At 42.7% G+C, this 21,281-nt stretch overlaps 1 protein-coding gene across 1 annotated transcript in view; it reads right to left on the bottom strand.

The window, feature by feature from the left end:
• Positions 1 to 21,041, bottom strand: part of SLC15A1 (solute carrier family 15 (oligopeptide transporter), member 1) — a 44,712-nt gene extending 23,671 nt beyond the window's left edge. Inside the window, exons 1-15 of the mRNA XM_011992417.1 lie at positions 21,027 to 21,041; positions 20,547 to 20,628; positions 20,300 to 20,441; positions 18,242 to 18,361; positions 16,141 to 16,240; positions 15,830 to 15,920; positions 13,557 to 13,640; positions 10,166 to 10,248; positions 6,551 to 6,637; positions 5,907 to 5,996; positions 3,929 to 3,973; positions 3,804 to 3,836; positions 3,629 to 3,717; positions 2,754 to 2,835; positions 199 to 318 (exon numbers count right to left, since the gene is read on the bottom strand). Of these exons, the coding sequence (XP_011847807.1) occupies positions 199 to 318; positions 2,754 to 2,835; positions 3,629 to 3,717; positions 3,804 to 3,836; positions 3,929 to 3,973; positions 5,907 to 5,996; positions 6,551 to 6,637; positions 10,166 to 10,248; positions 13,557 to 13,640; positions 15,830 to 15,920; positions 16,141 to 16,240; positions 18,242 to 18,361; positions 20,300 to 20,441; positions 20,547 to 20,628; positions 21,027 to 21,041 (1,263 nt within the window). The remainder of the gene's footprint in view (positions 1 to 198; positions 319 to 2,753; positions 2,836 to 3,628; positions 3,718 to 3,803; positions 3,837 to 3,928; positions 3,974 to 5,906; positions 5,997 to 6,550; positions 6,638 to 10,165; positions 10,249 to 13,556; positions 13,641 to 15,829; positions 15,921 to 16,140; positions 16,241 to 18,241; positions 18,362 to 20,299; positions 20,442 to 20,546; positions 20,629 to 21,026) is intronic.
• Between the last annotated feature and the right edge of the window lie 240 nt (positions 21,042 to 21,281).

Genomic DNA, 21,281 nt, shown 5'->3' with positions numbered 1-21,281 from the left:
GAGTAGCTGGGGGTACAGGCGCCCGCCACCTCGCCCGGCTAATTTTTTTTTTGTATTTTAGTAGAGACGGGGTTTCACCGTGTTAGCCAGGATGGTCTCGATCTCCTGAACTCGTGATCCGCCCGTCTCGGCCTCCCAAAGTGCTGGGATTACAGGCTTGAGCCACCGCGCCCGGCCGCAGCATTTCCTTTTACTTACTTGAGACAATGAGTCAAGTGTCACCATCTCTCCAGGAAGAGATATATTCATGGTAGTGTTTCCTATATTCAAAACTTTAATTTGGATTTCGTTTCCGTTGGGGAAGACCGGAAGAGTTTTCTGAGCAAAATAAAAGAAAATTGGCAATGAGGTCTTCAATACAACACGGAAAATCATCTTAACCCTGGCATGGGGGCACTTTACCCCGGCTGTGAAAAGCTGTGCTGACTGAGACACGCCAGGTGTCTCCCACTAAGCTGCCAATCACAGACCCCATGGCACCCACAGAAATGACTTTTGTATGGAATATTGAAGTGATATGGTTTGGCTGTGCCCCCACCCAAATCTCATCCTGAATTACCATTCCCAGGTGTTGTGGGAGGGACCCAGTGGGAGATAACTGAATCATGGGGGCGATTTCTCCATACTGTTCTTTGTGGTAGTGAGTAAGACTCACGAGATCTGATGGTTTTATAAGGGGAAACCCCTTTTGCTTCTCATTCTCTCTTGCCTGCCACCATGTAAGATGTGGCTTTCACCTTCTGCCATGATTGTGAGGCTTCCCCAGCCACGTGGAACTGTGAGTCCATTAAACCTCTTTTTCTTTGTAAATTACCCTGTTTTGGGTATGTCTTTATCAGCAGCGTGAGAATGGACTAATACACGAACGAATCAGAAAGATGCTGCTCTTAGTCTTATCTAGCCACTTCCAGGCCAAAGGATGCCAGGATACAAAGCCAAATATCTGCAGGCTCCGAGTCACTATAACCTAAACGAATATCCTTCTTGTCATGACACCTGAGATATACCATCACCCGACTCCAGTGTTCTCCTGTAAGTCTGGAAGACCCGTCCCCAGCCCTAGACACAGCAGTGTACACATCTCACAAATGTCTGATGCCCTCCTGCCTCCGTACCTTTGTTCAGAGTTTTTGTGTTTTTTCTACAATGCCCTCTTTCAAAACCCAGTGTCACTGAAGCAATCCATGTCCACCTTAGCCCACAATTCATCTTCCACAAAGCTGGCTATGTCCAAGAGGAGCGTTGAGTACAGCCAAGTTCATGGCGGCACTGTTCACAACAGCCAAAAGATGCAGGCAACCCAAGTGCCTGTCGAAGGTGAATGGACGAACAATGTGGTGTATACACACAATGGGATTAGTATTCAGTTTACGAAGGAAGGAAATTCTGACACAGTCTACAATAGAAGGAACCTTGAAGACAATATGCTAAGTGAAATTAGCCAGTCACAAAAGGACAAATACCATCTAATACCACTCATAGGAGGTGCTAGAGTAGTCAGATTCATAGAGTCAGAAAGTAGAATGGGGGTTGATGGGGCTAGGGGAGTGGGAAATGGGAGTTGTTTAATGGGTACAGAATTTCAGTTTTGTAAGACGAAGAGTTCTGGAGGTTGATTGCACAACAATGGAAATGTACTTAACGCTACTGAACTGTACACTTAAAAATGGTTAATACGTGACCGGGCATGGGAGCTCATGCCTGTAACCCCAGGACTTTGGGAGGCTGAGGTGGAAGGACTGTTTACCAGCCTGAGCAACATAAGAGGGCCCTGTCTCTACAAAAAATGTGTAATAAATTAGTCGAGTGTGGTGGTGCATGCCTACAGTCCTAGCTACTCAGGAGGCTGAGGTGGGAGGATCGTGTGAGCCCAGGAGGTTGTGGCTACAGTGAGCATGATTGCACCACTGCACTCCAGCAGCCTAGGTGACAGAGTGAGACCCTGTTTCAAAAAATAAAATAAAAAAAAGAATATGGTAAATGTTGTGTTATATATATATTTACCACAATTATTTTTTCTTTAATTTAAAGATATTAAAAGAGCTGCTCTGCCTATGGAGTAGCCACTCTTTATTCCTCTACTTTCTTAATAAACTTGCTTTCACTTAAAAATATAAATAAATAAAGATACTAAAAGAGAGGGGGGGGGATGGAAGGAATGAGAGAAAGAGAGAGAGAGGCAAAGAGAGGGAGGAAGTAGTAGGGGATGGCCGGGAGAAGCAGGAGGGTCTTACCTACCACATAGCCCTGCTTCCAGGAGCTGACCTCAGACTACCAGCGTCAGGAATCTAGTTTAGCCCACTGTGAGGCCAACAGATGTGTGGATTAACTTACAAACCAATCATTTTAGAAACACTAGAATTCAAAATGCATTCTCACATCAAAAAGGCCATTTACACACATTTGAAGTGATGCTTGTTTGTGAATGATGAACTTGTTTGTGAATGATGAACTTCTTTTAACCAGATCCCCTGGGAATTTAGATTGTGAAGGAACCTGTTCCATAAACTTCTTTTCCATTATAAAAACTGTATTATAAATGCAAGTTACTTATGTAAGCTTTTTTCCCTGCTGAAGCCCACCCACTTTACCCTCACACCTATGGTGCCCCCCACTGCCCACAGCTCCAGGGCTCAGTTTACAGAGAAAGACCTTGGCCTCCCCTAATCTCCTTCATCCTGAAGAAAGAAGATTCTGAACGCTCCAGCTAAATTCACCAGGAAAGGACATGGGAGAACCAGGGGACAACTCACATCGATTTCCACCTGCACGATGGCAGCCGCCACAAAGGCCAAGGACGCCAGGAACATGCCAACTGTCATCTTCTTCAAGGAGCTGATGGGACAAGAGAAGAGTGACTCTCAACCAGTCTCACATTGATGAGCTAAGCTAAACCCCACCCCCACCATCCCCCAACAAAACTAAATTCTCTCCAAAAACATGGCTTGAAAGTGCCCCCTACTTCTTGGTCATGGATTCATGAGGATTCAAGGAGGATAAATGGAATATATCTTCTTGTTTGCATGGTTACTTTTTTTTTTTTTTTTTGAGACAGAGTTTCTTTCTGTCACCCCGGCTGGAGTGTAGTGGTGCGATCTCAGCTCACTGCAACCTCTGCCTCCCGGGTTCAAGTGATTCTCATGCCTCAGCCCCCAGAGTAGCTGGGATTACAGGTGCGTGCCACCACACCAGGCTAATTTTTTGTATTTTTAGTAGAGACGGATATTTGCCATGTTGGCCAGGCTGGTCTCAAACTCCTGACCTCAAGTGGTCTGCCTGCCTTGGCCTCCCAAAGTGCTGGAATTACAGGCGTGAGCCACTGTGCCTGGCCTGTATATTTACATTAATTTCTAGAAACTATAGTTCAGGTGCTACTCCAGATTACAATGACCATTCCTATTATCTGCGTAGAGAAGAAAGCCTGACTAATTTTCAGGCTGTCACTCACAGCATTTTTATTGTAAAGAACATTTTCAGAAACATCAGCACACAAACATTTGTTTTCTTCGTTATTCAAAACCCTATCCTCTAGGTGAGGTTGCGGGAGGGGCTGCAGGCTGAGCACAGCCCATCTGCAAAGTCCTGGGACCAAGGGAGCCTTACCCAACCCAACCCACCCATCACCTACGTGAAATTTAAGCGACATTTTGCAATGAGAGGATACAGCACAGCATCGAAGATCGGGACCATGATCACGATCAGGATGGCGTTCACGGTCTGCAGAGGAAGTGGAGGAGAAATGTTAAGCTTGTCTCAAAGACGACTCTGATCCCTGAAAGCAACTTAAACATTTCTTCTCCTACCTGCATCTGATCGGGCTGAATTTCGAGCGCTCCCTAAAAAGAGAGGAAAACAATCTCAGTGCAAAATGTCATGAAAGGGAAGAAGAAAGGGGACAAAGAAACTAAAACAAAGGGGTCAAACTTACGATTTTCCCGGACATAGTTGCTGCCTGCAGTGTCCACCTGGAGCCCTTAAAAATGAATAAATTTGCTGTATTATTTGGGAATGTGGGTTTTTAAAATTTTACAAGTCAATGGTGAGTCTTTTCCACATCAGGAATGAGGTCTGACATGTTATGGGATCTAAAGTTGTTTTAAACATCAAGTTAATCTCTCAGCTCTATTATACTACTAGGTCAAAAGAAACAGGTTGCATTTCTAGTGCACGAGTGTACAAATATGGAGTGCTCTAACCCCTCCTGAAGCTGCACAAAGCACTACCCTGAGATGAAGCTATCCCTAGGAAATACAAAAATGCATTTCTGAGGCTCTTTGGAAAGCATGGCATTGTCTTCTAGGTGATAGCAGCTGTGTACATTGCGGATGGTCCATATTCACTGCCATCCAAGATCCAAAAATATTATTGTTAACAGCCATTTTGACAGTCTAGGCTGGCCCCAACTAGATCGCCATCAAGACAGTGGTGAATTTAAACCTGGGCAGCCCCTTTACAGTCAACATATTTCACAGTGAAAGAGGACCCAGGACTGTACAGGTAAATATGATTATGTCCGTGGAAGACTAAACACGTAAATGCTTCCATATGAATCCATCAACTCCACTATAAAGACATCATAGAAAGTCAGGAAATTGGCCAGGCGCGGTGGCTCACACCTGTAATTCCAGCACTTTGGGAGGCCGAGATGTGTGGATCACCTGAGGTTAGGAGTTCGAGAGCAGCCTGCTCAACACAGCAAAACCCCATCTCTACTAAAAATTAGCCAGGTGTGGTGGCAGGTGCCTGTAATCTCAGCTGCTCAGGAGGCTGAGGCAGGAGAATCGCTTGAACTTGGGAAGTGGAGGCTGCAGTGAGCCAAGATCGTGCCATTGCACCCCAGCTTGGGCGACAGAGTGAGACTCTGTCTCAAAAAAAAAAAAAAAAGAGAAAGAAAGAAAAAGAAATCTACCCCTGTTTGAGTTCTTCACACAGGCCAGTCACTGAGTACCTTATGGATGTTCTCACACTGGACCCTCACAGCCTTGCGGAGGGTGATTAGCACCCTTTGGGCAGGGTTAAGAGTTATTACAGCGACTCAAATCTCACAGCTACCAGGTGAGGCGTGTGTTTCCAGAGCAAGCCTCATTCCAGTGACCAGTTCCTGTCCGCATGCAGCGTTGCCTTCCGGGTCCATCTGACACATCTCAATCTCCTACTTACAGCTGACACTCACATTTCTCCCAAGCAATGGTTTATCCCCATCATCATCCTCCCTGCTCAAACCCTGTGTGTTCATACATTTGTTTTAAACTCCAGTTTCTAAGAGAAACAATATCTATTTTTTTTGGTTCTGTAAACCAGGATTGATCTTTAAAAAGAAACACTATCCAATTGCTTTGGTTACTGAGCTCCATGCGTTCAGCTGTCTAACACGATTGTGAAAAATTCCCGGGTATGTGTCTTAGGGCTGTGTAGAAAGAGACAACAGGTCACCTGCCGGGTTCTAGGTCCCTGCTTGGAGAGGAGTCATTTTCCACCCCAGGATGGTACTTCTAGCCCAAGCATTCCATCTTAGAGTGGAAGAGGTCAAGTCCCTCTCCATTTATGTATGGACTCCACAAAACGCAATGTATCTTGTTACCCTCTGTATTGGTAGGAAAACAAACTCTTTACTCTCAGTTTTGATTGGTAAGAGTCCTGGATGAAATCTTTCCCAAGGCTACTTGACCTCACCTAATTGTCTTCATTGTTTAGCAACAGAAATGTGGATAGAACCACTTAGAATTGCTTTTGTTTTTGTTTTTTACAATAAACTCAGTGTGATCGAACAATTAAACAAGTGAAATCTAAATGAGGAACTGGAGGAGAACTTTTTAGGTGTGAAATACGAAGTGAGCCTTGGCACCTGGCAGTGTGGGATGTACGCTTGCTCAGTGAAAAGGAGAGGAAGCAGAGTTTCACATTACCTGCTGGTCAAACAAGGCCCAGAACATTGGCAGTGGAATATACAGGAACATCACCCTCATAACCATCTTAATTTGGGAGATGAGCCGCTCCTGTAGTTGGAGTAGGGGAGGGACAAATTAGCCACACCCTGTGTCCTGTGCCACTCACGGCTTGCAGTTGCTGCTGAGTTTCAGTGGAGACACAGATATTTCCATCTAGAGACAAGCTGGGAGGTGATTCATCCAAAACATACTGTCGCAGTTTTCTTTAGAAAACCGAAAATGTCTAAACTATTTAAAATATGAGTGAAAACATCTATTTAGGAGGTAAATTATGTGCATTTACTAAATGTAAATCCCACCAGCGCCGTCACCACTGCTTGACTCTCCTATATTCAAACTAAGGTTATATGATCCCAATTACATATAATTAATGCCAGATTATATCAAATGAAAAACTATGAAGAGGTAATATTATTTCCAGATCTATTTATCAAGTTACTTCAATTTAAAAAATGCATGCATGCATAGTTTTATTTAATATGCTATAAAGGTTAGGAAGGTATAACTGATCATTTTGTCCATATAACCTTAATCTCAATTGAGATTTTGGGTGTTCACTTCCTGGGGGAATCAGGGTCATTGTAGCAATGACAGTTACTTACATCGTATTTCTCTTTAGCCCAGTCCAGCCAGTGCTCCCTCTTGGGAAATGCCTTACTCCGATGCCTAAATCTATTTTTGATGGCAAACTGAAGGAAGGAAGAAAAATCAAATTTCAAAACAGGACCAACAACTTTATCAGGGAAGCACATTTCAATTAAACTACTTTTAGTAGAAAAATATGCTTGCGAGAAAAGCAAAATATACAATTGTATCTACTAGTATATGAGCACTTATTTCTATTAACAGTCTCTTTCCAACAAGCATTTGAGTTGGGGTGAACAGAGTTAAGCTGTGTCCACTTCACTCCCCAGATCCTCTAGAGAAGCACGCCCACCAAAAATAGAACACGTGTTTGCAATTTAAGTTTTCTAGTAGTCATCTTAAAAAGAAAAAGTGGAACAGGTGAAATTCATTCTACAAACATCTTATATAACATGATAAACCCCACAATGATTTTAATAGGTAATCAATATTTAAAAATTAAGAATTTTTACCTTCTTTCATATTTTCTTCAAAATCCAGAGAATATTTTATACTTATGTCATAATCTCAATTTATTTGTTTTTGAGACAAGGTCTTGCTCTGTCGTCTAGGCTGGAGGACAGTGGCACTGTCTTGGCTCACTGCAGCCTTGACCTCCCAGGCTCAAGTGATCCTCTCAGCTCAGCTTCCCAAGTAGCTGGGACCATGGGTATGTGCAACCATGCCTGGCTAATTTTTTTATTTTTTATTTTTAATAGAGACAGGGTTTTGCCATTTTGTCCAGGCTGGTCTTGAACTCCTGAGCTCATGCGATCCACCGGCCTCAGCCTCCCAAAGTGCTGGGGTGGCATGAGCCACCATGCCCGGCCAGCATATCTCAATTTGGATGCTAGATTTTTATTAGAAATATTTGATCTGTATTTAGGTTTTATAAAGTGTGCGTTTGAAAAACTAGATTTACACACTAAGTTGTTTCAAACATACTTAAAAGCTTTCCAATAACTGAACTGAGTATTAGTTTTTAAGAGTAAGAACACACTACAGATAAATATATTTATTAAAAAATTAAGGCTATAGGGAAACATTTTAAGATATAATAACACAGGTCAGAAAAATACGATGACCCACCCATCATAAAATTAGGGGCCACTAAGATTCCTTGTTAGTGTTGTTTAGGAAAAAGGCCTTTGGGAAGAGCAAAGTGCATTTGCAATGACACAGCAAGAAGCGATGCTGGTGGAGGCTGCAGGCATGAGTGTGATCGAAAGGCAGTAATTGGGCCAGGCGTGGTGGCTCACACCTGTAATCTCAGCACTTCGGGAGGCTGAGGTGGGCGGATCACTTGAGACCAGGAGTTCAAAACTATCCTAGCCAACATAGCAAAACCCCGTCTCTACTAAAAATGCAAAAATTAGCTGGGCGTGGTAGTGCACGCCTATAGTCCCAGCTATTCGCGAGGCTGAGGCTGAGGCAGGAGAATTTCTTGAACCTGGGAGATGGAGGTTGCAATGAGCCGAGATCCTGCTACTACACTCTAGCCTGGGTGTCAGAGTGAGACTCTGTCTCAAAAAGAAAAAGGAAAAAAAAAAAGAAAAGAAAAGAAAAAAAAGAAAAGAAGTAAGCTAAAGCTACAGGCTGACTTTAGGATACTTCGCAATATAGTTCTCATGACCCTAAATAGTTTGAAGTTGTTCTGGAGTTTAAACTAAGTTGTCAATGACTCGTTAAAGAAGGACTTGGATGGGTAATTGGTAAGGTCCCCTCTTTGCTTGGAAAAAGCTTTTTGGTGGGAACAGGTCTAATGTTAGAAGAAAAGAGTATAGCTGCCCTTGAAGGGATTTTTTTTTGACAGGGAGAGGGACATTTATTTCAAAAAGTGAAATACAACACAATACAACAATCTAATAGTACAATACAATTGAAATATAATACAATAATCCCAGCACTTTGGGAGGCTGAAGTGGGCGGGTCACCGGAGGTCAGGGGTTTGAGACTAGCCAGGCCAACATGGCAAATCCTGTCTCTACAGAAATAGAAAACTTAGCCAGGTGTGGTGGCATGTGCTGGTAGTCCCAGCTACTTGGTAGGCCGAGGCAGGAGAATCACTTGAACCAGGAGGCAGAGGTTGCAGTGAGTTCAGAATGCACCACTGCACTCCAGCCTGGGTGACAGAGCAAGACTCCATCTCAAAAAAAAAAAAAAAAAAAAAAAAAAAAGAAATATAGTACAATAATCTAATGCAATAAGGCCAGGTAAGATAAAGTAAGTGGTCTAAAATTATCTTAAGGCTGCCTTTTCATCCAAAAGATTCACACATGTGGTTTTTTTTTTAAATAAATGACACATTTACCTCCAGTTATACAACATATACAGTATGTTCACTAAAAAAACGGGGAATGTATAAGAAAAAAATTATGTGATTCCATTATCTAAGGATTCCCACTCTCGACATTTATTTCCTGCCCATAAATGTATGTGTAGATGCATATACTATGGAGGTACTTATGGAAGAAACCATATTCTGCACATTCCTGTCACCAAATATTCTTTAGAAAGAAGACTGCTCCTGGCTGCATGTCATGCCAGAGATGAGCTGTCAGTTCGGCACCATCTTCCTATTGGCAGCAATTTGGTGCGCTGACATTTTCGCTATTATAAGTATTACAATGATAATCTTTGTCTGTGTTCACTTTTTAAATTTTTTTTCTTACTCTAGTTTTGTTTTGTTTTGAGACGGAGTCTCCCTCTGTCACCCAGGCTGGAGTACAACAGCGCAATCTCAGCTCACTGCAACCTCTGCCTCCCAGGTTCAAGCAATTCTCCTGCCTCAGCCTCCCGAGTAGCTGGGATTACAGGCACCCACCACCACGCCCAGCTAATTTTTGTATTTTTAGTAGAGACAGGGTTTCTCCATGTTGGCCAGGCTGGTCTCGAACTCCTGATCTCAAGTGATCCGCCCGCCTCGGCCTCCCAAAGTGCTGGGACTACGGGCCTGAGCCACAGTGCCTAGCCTATTTTCTTACTCTTAATTCCTGAAAGCAGCATGACTGACTTGAAGCATCTGAACACCTGAGACTCTTGCTACACATTGCCAAATTGAGCCTCCTCGTTTTTGATTCATGCTCCCTGACAAACCTCAGGTGCTGTTCTGCCATTCTGACAGACGAAGAGTCACTTTGATTTGCTTTTCTTTGACCATTGATCTTATTTTATAAGCTCAAGAGTCATTTCTATTCCTTCCTTATTAAGTTCTGTTTGTGTCTTTTTCCATTTAGAAGAAACTGCAATTTATTGAAATCGTTAAGAACACTAAAAATATATTTAAAGGAAAATCAAAGCTTAGATTTTAATTTAATTTAAATTCATTTAATTTATTATAATTTAAAGGAATTATTTTAATTTATATTAGATTTTAATTTAATTTAAATTCATTTAATTTATTATAATTTAAAGGAATTATTTTAATTTATATTAGATTTTAATTTAATTTAAATTCATTTAATTTATTATAATTTAAAGGAATTATTTTAATTTATATTAGATTTTAATTTAATTTAAAGAATTTAATTTAATTTAATAGAAGGTTCTGAGGTAGTTAAATGGCCTTGAGAAAGAGCAGCTGAGATACTCACATGGATGCACCTGGCCACTTTACCCATGATGTTGCCCTGTGGCTGGAACTTCTTGTACATCCCACTGCCAAGGATAAACACAACTAGATAGGGCAGAAGAAGACATGTCAGCAAAGCATGTGCCAGAGCAACCTGTGGCCTAGAGAGATGCGCCTTTATTTGAATTATAACTTTGTTTTGGGATAATGGGATTACTTATGGAATGGATTTACTCACCAACCTCACAGTTTAGAAAGTCCTTTTAACCCTCACAATCCACAAAAACCTATGAGTAATGTGATATTTGTGTTCTAATATGCAAACCTTTAAGCCTAATATCATCTGCTTCCCATAACTTAAGGTAGCTCACGTACACTCACACAGGTATTTAAGCACAAGTTCTATCTCTATTTAAAGGGAGACAAAAGGAATCAGTGCTTTCATAGAACACATTAATGTATTATTCTGCTAAGACAATAAGTGGGGCCAGGTGCGGTGGCTCAAGCCTGCAATCCCAGCACGTTGATAGGCCGAGGTGGGTGGATCACTTGAGGTCAGGAGTTTGAGACCAGCTTGACCAACATGGTGAAACCCCTTCTCTACTAAAAATACAAAAATTAGCTGGGTGTGGTGATGGGCACCTGTAATCCCAGCTACTCAGGAGGCTAAGGCAGGAGAATTGCTTGAACCCAGGAGGTGGAGGTTGCAGTGAGCTGAGATCGTGTCACTGCACTCCAGTCTGGGTGACAGAGTGAAACTCCATATCAAAATAATAAAAATAAAAATAAATAGAGCTGTAATTTTCTGAATGCAATGGGAAGAGAAAACATTCTCTTTTTAATATTCAGGGAAAAAGAATTAATCTTAATCATACATTGCAGAAATTTTTTCTGTGGCCACTGTACAAAAGCAGTTACAATTAATTGCATCTGCAGCTACAGTTTTATAAAAGTTGGAAGCGCCTTTTCAATGAGGTCATTCTTCCATGGACCTTTTTGGCAAGTCACATTGTGAAAATAACTTGGAAAAAACCGTTCTGGGGCTGAGTGTGGCCGCTCACGTCTGTAATCCCAGCATTTTGGGAGGCCAAGACAGGAGGATCACTTGAGACCAGTAGTTCTAGAGCAGCCTGGGCAACATAGTGAGATCCTATCTCTATCATCTTATTCAAATTTTTTAAAAAATTTAAAGCATTGTTGCAAGAGTCTCTGAAAACATAGTCCATACACTAGGATTTCTGATTATCCAATACCACACTTCAATAATTTAAAAACACTGATAGATAACTTGAATTCTACTTATTTTTCTCAATTAAGAGGGCCTGAGATTTTTGACAGGTGCTAGCTCCAAGTATGTGTCTATACTATAGATGTTCTTTATAGTTGATGAAAGAGATGTTTACTTATATTCTTGCCCAATGTCAACCTTTCTCAATGCAGACATGGATGGTAAAGATGTTCAAGAGATTGAGTCTATGTTTTCTTTTACAAACTAATATTGAATGTTTAAGCTTCTGATTAACTGAAACCTAATTCAAGCATAGGAATTTCTAGAGGTGGTGCTGACACATCGGATTTGGCCTATTCTCAATTCCTCCAGAAGAAAAAGCATAATCTTTGATAGAGGAATGACTTGTACAGATGAAATAAGAAGGTACCTAATGTGCTTGGTATGGTGTCTGGTGTAAAGCAAGATTTTTTGAAATGCTATCTGTCTCCTGCCAAGAATTAAAGAGGAGGAGGTATCAATGAGCCTGCTAGGGGACAGTGGCAGTATGGGAAGAACCATGGAAGAAAAGAGACATTAAAAAGAGAACACTGAGCTCTCACCTAAATGAAAGGGGACAGTTAAACTGCTACAATGTGAGCAAAAGAGATTTAAAATGGTCCTATTCCATGCACTACTAACATCTGAAAACAAAAATCGGAGAGAGAGGCATGGTTGTCAGCTGAGCAAAGCTGATGACAACCTCATTTGAGTGGGAAAGGGGCTCTAAAGAGTTGGGGTGGCGGCTGGGCTATTGTCTTCTTGCACCGTTCTTGGCCACCTTTCACATCCAACCACCCCATGTAGACAATGCTACATTTCCCAAAAGCCAATGCCAAGAACTAATGTGCCGATGAATGCCTCGAATAGACACATATGTTCTGTCCACTGGGAAAGAATTCTAGTAGAAACATTTGGGGGTGATATTAGTTTGGTGCAAAAGTTATTGCACTTTTTGCCATTACTTTTAATGGCAGGAGCTGCAATTACTTTTGCACCCACCTAATCAATTAAGGAAATGTAGTCGTTCAATGGCGTGTTTCAATGGCAACTGAACCAGGTGGCCATTTCTTCAAGCAAGTTATAGATAAGTACACGTTGACAAGAACAAAAGCTTTGAGCCTTGGGTTCAGCTAATCCAGCAGATTCTATCACCTTCATCTTTTTTTTTTTTTTTTTTTTTTTTTTTTTTTTTTTTTTTTTTTGAGACAGGGTCTCGCTCTATCATCCAGGTTGAAGTGTTGTGGTACAATCATGGCTCACTGCAGCCTCGACCTCCCGGGTTCAAGCAATCTTCCCACTTAAGCTTCCAGAGTAGCTGGGACTACAGGTGTAAGCCACAGCATCCAGCTAATTAAAAAACAAAACAAAACAAAACATCCAGACGTAGTGGCTCATGCCTGTAATCCAAGCACTTGGGGAGGCTGAGATGGGTGGATCACCTGAGGTCAGGCGTTCGAGACCAGCCTGGCCAACATGGCGAAACCCTGTCTCTACTAAAAATACACAAATTAGCTGGGCATGATGGCAGGTGCCTGTAATCCCAACTACCTGGGAGGCTGAGGCAGGAGAATCGCTTGAACCCAGGAGGCGCAGGTTGCAGTCAGCTGGAATCGCACCATTGCACTCCAGCCTGGGTGACAAGCGCAAGACTCTGTCTTTAAAAAAAAAAAATTTTTTTTTTTTTGTTTTTTGTTTTAGAGGTAGGGTCTCTCTCTGTTGCCTAGGCTGGTCTTGAATTCCAGGCTGGTCTTGAACTCAAGGTATCCCCCTGCCTCGGCCTCCCAAAGTTCTATTCCTCCCTTATTAGGTTCTGTTTGTGCCTTTTTCCATGACACCACGCTGAGTGACCATGCTGGGTCTCTCTCACCTTCATCTTAATCTGCCTAAATAGTATCACACCTTTCAATGACTAACTCAGTTGGTTCCTTTTCCTGTAATCCTTTTTTTGATCCTATTCCCTCAGAACAGATGTGCCAATCCTACTTTCTTTGAATACTTACAGCATGTTTAACATCTGATGCCAATTCTTCTCACTACTTTTTGTTGCCACTTGTTACATGCACTTTAAAATATTAGTCACAGTCATTCATGTAGAGCCTGACCTGGTCCTAGGCTTCTATTAATTCAACCTATTTCCACTTACTCAGGGATACAGCCATGAGAGCAGCAGGAACCCCAAAGGCCAGTGGGTAACAAGCTTGTTTACTGTGAATTCCACATTGTTGAACTGGGGACAAATGACAAGATTAAAATTATGATGGCATTGGTAACGAGCATATCGTTCCCATTTTTAAAGATCCCTCACCGATAATTACATATTGCTTTCACATACTGTTCTAGACACATCCATTTGCCTTACTGACATCGTTGCTAGCTAAGCAAAGCAGCAGTGTAGCAGGAGGAGCAGGAGATAGAAACCAGTTCTCATCTCAGCCGCTAAATAGATGGGTGATCCTGGGTTGGTCAAAATCAGTGGCCCCCTCTTGGTTCTGTAGATTTTCTTTGTGGGGGAGATAAAGATGATCTGGATACACTAACTTGATTATATGGGACTCAGTAAATCAAAAGTACACTGGAAAATCAATATTCCTGAATTCATGCCAATCAGGTAGCAATTCAATGACCTAGGGCCGAGGTTGGTCCACTTTTCTGTGAAGGGCCCAACGGTAAATATTTTAGGCTTTGTGAACCATTGGTCTCTGTCAACTACTCAGCCCCACCTTTGCAGGGGAAATCAACTGTAAACAATACATCAATGAATGGTCTTGCCCAGATTTCTGGAGCCCATGGGCCACAGCTTGGCAACCTCTGACCAACAGCTATTTTAGCTTTGAAATCCCAGGAGATATGTATGTGTGTGTGTGTGTGTGTGTGTGTGTGTATGAAATAAATAAAAATTATAAAAACACTAAGCCTTTGTAAGAAGTCGTAGAGATTCCTGGAAATCCTTTCCATGGAATGAATGCTGGAGACTCCAGGAATGATCTGATGCTATCAGGGTTTTGATTTGGTTCAGCTATCTCACACTTTGGGAGAGAAAGAAGTTAACTAGCAGAAGTGACAGTCATACGAATGTTTCCTGTTCATGGCAAAAAATAATTTTCCCCCTATAAAGAATAGAAACTTGTTAGTCAAATCTTTATTTGAACTGATTCGTTATCAACTAATTAACAAGTTACATACAATTTTTGTCATATGTTCACTTTATATTTGTATGAGAGTCATGAATTTCCTTTTAAAAAATTATCCTTTAACAGATTCTACAATTTAAACATGCACCCTCTAGTAGAACCTAGAGGTGGGAGAGGTGAGCAAACAGGACACAGGAATAAAAGCTATTACATTTTTGTGTAAAACAAGTTGGAAAAAACAAAAAATAAAACAAGTTGGAATGGGGTTTAATTGTCTGTCATCCTCAAACCACTATTCTGTGCAGGAATACATAAATCCCCCTGAAATCTTTATTTCATAATCTAATCTGATTCAAATGTGGACAGGATGGTCTTGTCAGTTTGTCATCAGTAACACCACATATTCCCTTCCACATGGGAAATTCACAAACTCTCAATGGAGCATTAATAAGAACAAACATCTGATAGCTACTGACACTGTCCCATTCTCTTCATCTGAGCAGTTCTTTTGGAAATACTTGAGATGATGGAAAGCAAAGAAAAAAACTTTGCCTTGGCCTGGCAAAGGTTACAGGCTCAAGCCTGTAATCCCAGCACTTTGGGAGGCCGAGGCCGGCAGATCACGAGGTCAGGAGATCGAGACTATCCTGGCTAACATGGTAAAACCCCATCTCTACTAAAAATACAAACAAATTAGCCAGGTGTGGTGGCAGGCACCTGTAGTCCCAGCTACTCGGGAGGCTGAGGCAGGAAAATCTCTTGAACCCGGGAGGCGGAGGTTGCAGTGAGCCAAGATTGTGCCACTGCACTCCAGCTTGGGCGACAGAGCAAGACTCCTTCTAAAAACAAAACAAAACAAACAAAAAACCGAAATAATTTTGCCCAGTAAACTCCTCCTAAGTCACGGAAATATCGCTGGGGAGCGAGGCTTGAAGGCTGAAATGGGAGCTACGGCCACCAGCCCAGCTTCCAAGGCACCTCTCTTGCCTCTTACCTCTTACCATGAGCACGACTTTGCATGAATAACAGTTCAGGGAGATGGATGCCCATGCTAAGGATGGCTTAGACTCTCCAGTGGTCACTGGGATAAGGGATTTAAATAAGATTAAAAGGAGGTGAAACTCACAGGGAAGGAAGCGCTTACTCCAGATCCCAATGGCATCCCAGCATGTAGCTGACAGCTAGAGGACAGGGGAGAAGGGAAGAACAGAACAAAACGAAGAAGATACGGACTTAGCCTTTACTAAAAACAGACAAACAGAAGTTCCTTTCAGGTATCTCTTACCTCTGAGCATGGGAGTGATGATCGTGGAAAGCAAACTTCCAGCATTAATGGCCAAGTAAAACATGGAAAAAAATCTGTTTCTTCGTTTCTCCTGCAATGAAAAGGAGAAAGTAAGATGACTTTGGCTATCAATCAACTGAGCAGAGGGAGCTGATGATCTCACTTTACTACTAACTTAGTTTCGGTTGGTGTCTTACTTTCTAATGTACTTAAAAAGAATCCGACGGAGAACAGACTTTGTGCCAGTGGCCTCTGACTCCTGGATGTGTGTAGTTCATTCACGTGGTCTCTGGGGATGCCCCTGCTCTTACCTGGCCCTCTTCAAACTGATCTCCGCCAAATGCAGAAACGCAGGGTTTGATTCCTCCAGTCCCCAGAGCTATCAGGGCCAGGCCGATCATGGACAGCGCCCTAGGAAAGACAGGGTGTTAGGGCCAACACGGCAGATCCTCACAAGCAGAGCCCTCTCTTTTCCCAGGTTCCCTCAGCGGGCCCGGCACAGTGACACACATAGAGAGGAAGACAATCTCATGAGAAGCCAGCTCACAGGAATGCAGCCTGATAGCCAAATGCAAACTTGAACTCATGGGCCTTCAAGCTCCTACCCCCATCTAATAATTTACCATCCAGAAAACATAACACAGTAGCTCGCGAGCTGAGGAAAGCCTTAGGTTTGGGGTTCTTTTGTAGCTTTGTTGTTTCCAGTAAAAGAGTGGATAAATGAAAAGTTATTGAACAAATATAACCATTGTGTCTGGTACAGTCATAACAGACTCATAATAGTCATTAAGTAACATTGGAAAACATGATTTCATTGCAAAGCAGAATATCAGGTTAGGTAGTACAATCTCAGTTTGTTTACAAGGTACAGAAAACCGGAAGGAAATAGACTAAAAGACTTATTGTCATGCCTAGATGGTGGGATTAAGGGTTATTTAATTTACTCTTGTATTTTCTAGGTTATTGCTAAGTATTTTAACTCCTGAATTGAAAAAAAAATTATAGCATTTATTGACCCTCACTTTGTAGTTTTATTAAACTTACAGGTAGGTACTACAAATTCCTGGTTTTATAGGCATGTATCCCGTATCTTGTCGGTTACTAACGTTGCTTTTAAACACTTAAAAAATTTTATGAAACAGATAAAGTCAAAGAAAATATTGCACAGATAAAGAATTCTTTAAAAATCATGCTTCCTGAACCAATCTCCCTGAATTGGCTGGCCAAATCACCCCTTTAATCTTGTCTGCCTCTTAATACAACTTGCATTTAATGTTGTCAATCTAAGCATTTTAAAAGACAACAAAAACACGGCCAACTGAATATTATATACAATTTACTCTTGTGAGAATTTTAGGTGTGCTCCAATACGAACTCCATGAAATGAAAAATGAAAAGCTAAGATTTCTTGAGCACTGATCACTTGTCAGGCAGTGTTCTAGGTGCTTTACTTGGATTAACCCATGACAGTCCTACATGAAGTAGGCACTATTACAAACAAGGAAACTGAGGCACAGAGGTTAAGAAAGTTGCTCGAGCTCACACAACTAGGAAGAGGCACAGCCCGAATCTGGCTCCAAAGTCCATGTTCTTAGTTGATATTACAGATTAGAAAACTGAAGCGCAGAGAAAAGCACCTTCCCAAGGCCGTAGAGCTGCTCTGTGGGAGGGCTCACAGCCACTCCCTCCACCGACACAGTTCCCTCTGGACAACAAGAATGTTGCATGAAGAGATTCAGTCTGGACAGCAGTCTGATCAACTGATAAGCCAGCAGTGCGGGGATTGCCGATACTAATTTGAGTTTCTATTCTAGTTTCCCAGCTCATTAGTTTACTCATAGATCAAGGAACTGAAGCACAAAAACAGGAAACAAAATAAATCTCTATAACTAGTCTACTAGGCCAGACTGCAGTGAAGCAAGATTAATGAAGCACATGAGCATTTGTCAATGACACCTGCCACCCAGGGCCCAGCACAAAGGGCTGGAACAAATATTTATGAAACAGGATTATTGAAAAATAGGCAGAAGTGTGGTACGAGACAGAAAACCAAAGGTCCTGGAGTCCTCAGGACACCTGGCAGTGTGAAGGATCAAGGTCTGTGGGACTTTACATCCCTCCAGGGTAGGTCAAGACCAACATGAATCCCCTGCCCACTGACTGTACCTCCTGTGGGATATGGCGGCCCATGACAGTGAGCCTCAGAGGGAGCGCTGCCTCCAGACAACCATGAGGGTGGTGACATCCTGAAGACCCAGCTCAATCCATTTGGCAGCCTTCACCGTGCTGCCAAAGAGGGAGGAAAAACCTCCTTATGCTCACAGTGAAGTTCAAGGAAAAAGATGAAGACTTAAGGCATCGAATGAGCACGCGGTGGGAGGGTGATGGGGGCAGCAGAGAGCATCAACTCACACGTGCACAGGAAGGCTGTCAGGAGTGCCATCGTGGTTGTGGTCTGTGAGGTCATTAATGGAGCTCACTGAGATGACTGCTTGTCCAATTGTGTAGACGATGGAGAGCGACACAATGGTCCTGTGTTCCCAAAGGTTAAGAGAATCCAAGTTAATTGCACAATAGTCATCCACTTCTGACTCCAGCACAAAATACCTCCTCCTTGAAAGCTTTCAAGAGCCCAATCCTGAATACACGTATTTCTCGAACTTGAGTAACACTGTTAACTCTCAGGAAAGCACATGAGCAAAAAGAATAGAACAAAGTTTTGAGCTAGGCATGGTGGCTCATGCCTGTAATCCCAGCACTTGGGAGGCCAAAGCAGGAGGACCGCTTGAGCTCAGGAGTTCAACACCAGCCCGGGCAACATAGCAAGACCCCATCTCAACAAAAAGATAAAAAATTAGCCAAGTGTGGTGGTGCATGCCTGTGGTCCCAGCTGCTCGGGAGGCTGAGGTGGGAGGATCACTTAAGTCCACCAGGTCGAGGCTACAGTGAGCCATGACTGTGCCACTGCACTCCAGCCTGGGTGACAGAGCGAGACCCTGTCTCTTAAAAAAAAAAAAAAATTAACAAAATTTTGGCCAGAGGGCCAGGAGAGGGGAAAGATCCACTTTATCTTTCAAGTATTTGAAAGACTCTATGTTTTATTTTACCTATGGAATTCATATTTATATTTTTAAACAGTAAGAATTACTTATCTTCTGATTGGTAATGATATTCGACCAGGAAGTAGACCTTTGATAATTTTTGTAGAATTCGTTGGAGGTAGTGCTTATTCTTTCTTCTGCCCATGCTACAGTTTGGATGCCTGTCTCTGCAAACCTCAAGCTGAAATGTGATCCCAGTGTTGGAAGCGGGGCCTGGTGGGAGGTGTTTGGGACACCGGGGCAGATCCCTCATGAATGGCTTGGTGCTGCCCTCATGGTCATGAGTGAGCTCCTGCAAGAGCTGGTTGTTGAAAACAGCCTGACACTTCTCTCCTCTTTCTCTCTTGCTTCCCCTCTGGCCATGTGATCTCTGCACTTGCCAGCTCTCCTTTACCTTCCTCCATGAATGGAAGCAGCCTGAGGCTTTCACCAGATGCTTGGTCTTCCAGCCAGCAGAACTGTCAACCAAATATACCTTTTTCCTTTATAAATTCCCCAGCCTCGGGTATTCCTTTATAGCAACACAAGCGGACTAAGACAGCCCATGACATTCCTTTGTCCTGGAAAAGCCTCTACTTCCTTCTTCATTAAGTTCCGGGAAAACTTTCCTGACAACATGCCACTGGGTGTGCTCGTGGAGCCCTTCCTGGAGGGCTGGGTGACTTCTCTCCTTAGTGACCTCACATCACCTGACCTCAGCAGCGTTAGCCCCTCAGCAGCCAGGGAGTATTTTAGAGAGTTTCTTCGTTTCCCCGGACCTTAACTCCATGCCTCACAAATCACTAATAATAAACAGTATCCCTGCTACTATGTCAAGATGAGACAAAGATGTTACATTTGTTTGGATTAGGGAAAAACAAAAACCTATAGATGCTGCTTGCAGTCACTGAATGTCAGGCACTGTGTTAGGCTCTAGGGACAGGATACTGAGCAGAAACAGAGCTGTAAATGCTCTCCTAAGGGTGTGCTTTTGTTTTTAATTTGTTTTTGAAACAGGGTCTTATTCTGTCATCCAGGCTGGAGTGCAGTGATGTGATCACAGCTCACTGCAGCCTTGACCTCCGGGACTCAAGTGGATCCTCCCACCTCAGCCTCCCAAATAGCTGGGGCCACAGGTGTATGCCACTGTGCCTGGCTTATTTCTTTATTTTTGGTAGAGATGGGGTCTCACCATGTTGCCCAGGCTGGTCTCAAACTCCTGCCTCAGCCTCTCAAAGTGCTGGGATTACAGGTGTGCACCATATCACACCCACCTCTCCTAAGAGTTTATGTTCTTTGATTCATCATTCCCAGATTCCACCATTCCCAGCTACAAAACCTACATTTACTTTTTGGCTTGTTTGTGAACAAGAAATTTCCAGCCACTCACTTGAACTTTCCAAGCCACGAGTCAGCAATAAGAGCTCCAAGAATTGGCGTCAGGTAGCACAGAGCCACAAATGTATGGTAGATGGCGGTGGACATGTTATCATCCCAGCTGAAGAAATTTGTGAAGTACAGAATCAGGATTCCTTTTTGCAGAGGGCAGGTGGAAGAGGAGGGGGGGAAGCAAAGTTAGGACTGTTACGGCCACTCCCACTCTTCCTCAAAGGGTGAGAAGCAGCCAATACAGTTACCTCGCATTCCATAGTAGGAAAATCTTTCGCAAAACTCATTGGCCACAATGAAGAAGATGCTCAGGGGATAACCAAAGCAACCCTGACAAGAAAGAAATAAGCACAAGGTTGAAATACACCACTCACTTGTCCATAGCCACAAAGGAGCACCACTGGTATGAAAGGCAGTCAACGCAGATTCAGTAACTTACCAGTGACTGTCTAGAGCAGGAAACTAGAATTCCATCATTTTATTCCCTACACTAATCTTTCCACATAGAGACAGCAGTGAAATAAAGCATCCAGTGGCATTGTTAGTCTGAGGAGGATTATCCACAGCATTTCCTTGGGAGAGGACATCTCACATGGAAATCCAGAATCACACCCTCACTGGTTCTAGATGTACACTACAGATCTGTTAGGTGAATGAACCCTTAGGGGTAAAACAGATGATAAAATTTACAAGATGAAGATATGTAGAGAAGAAAAAAGGGTACTCACCTGTGATTTCGACATTCCTAAAAGAAAAACAGAATCCCAATATTAAAGTCAAGCCATTACAGTACTTTTTGCTGTGTCTAAACTCAAAGCCTCTGACTTTTTAGGGTGATCAGAGGGGCCATTCACCAAACAGCTCCAGCCCTCCCTGGGATCCTGGCCCCAGACTCGCGCTTCTTATCTGAGGTGGGGCCTGGCATCTGTATTTTCTTTTAAGAAGCTCCTCAGGCAGTTCTCCTGGGCCGTCAAAATTGAGAA

This window comes from Mandrillus leucophaeus, unplaced genomic scaffold (assembly GCF_000951045.1).
Source record: "Mandrillus leucophaeus isolate KB7577 unplaced genomic scaffold, Mleu.le_1.0 Scaffold1103, whole genome shotgun sequence".
NCBI classification, from domain to species: Eukaryota; Metazoa; Chordata; class Mammalia; order Primates; family Cercopithecidae; genus Mandrillus; species Mandrillus leucophaeus.
Note: the sequence above shows the minus strand (reverse complement) of the source record. Positions and strands in the feature narration are given on the sequence as shown.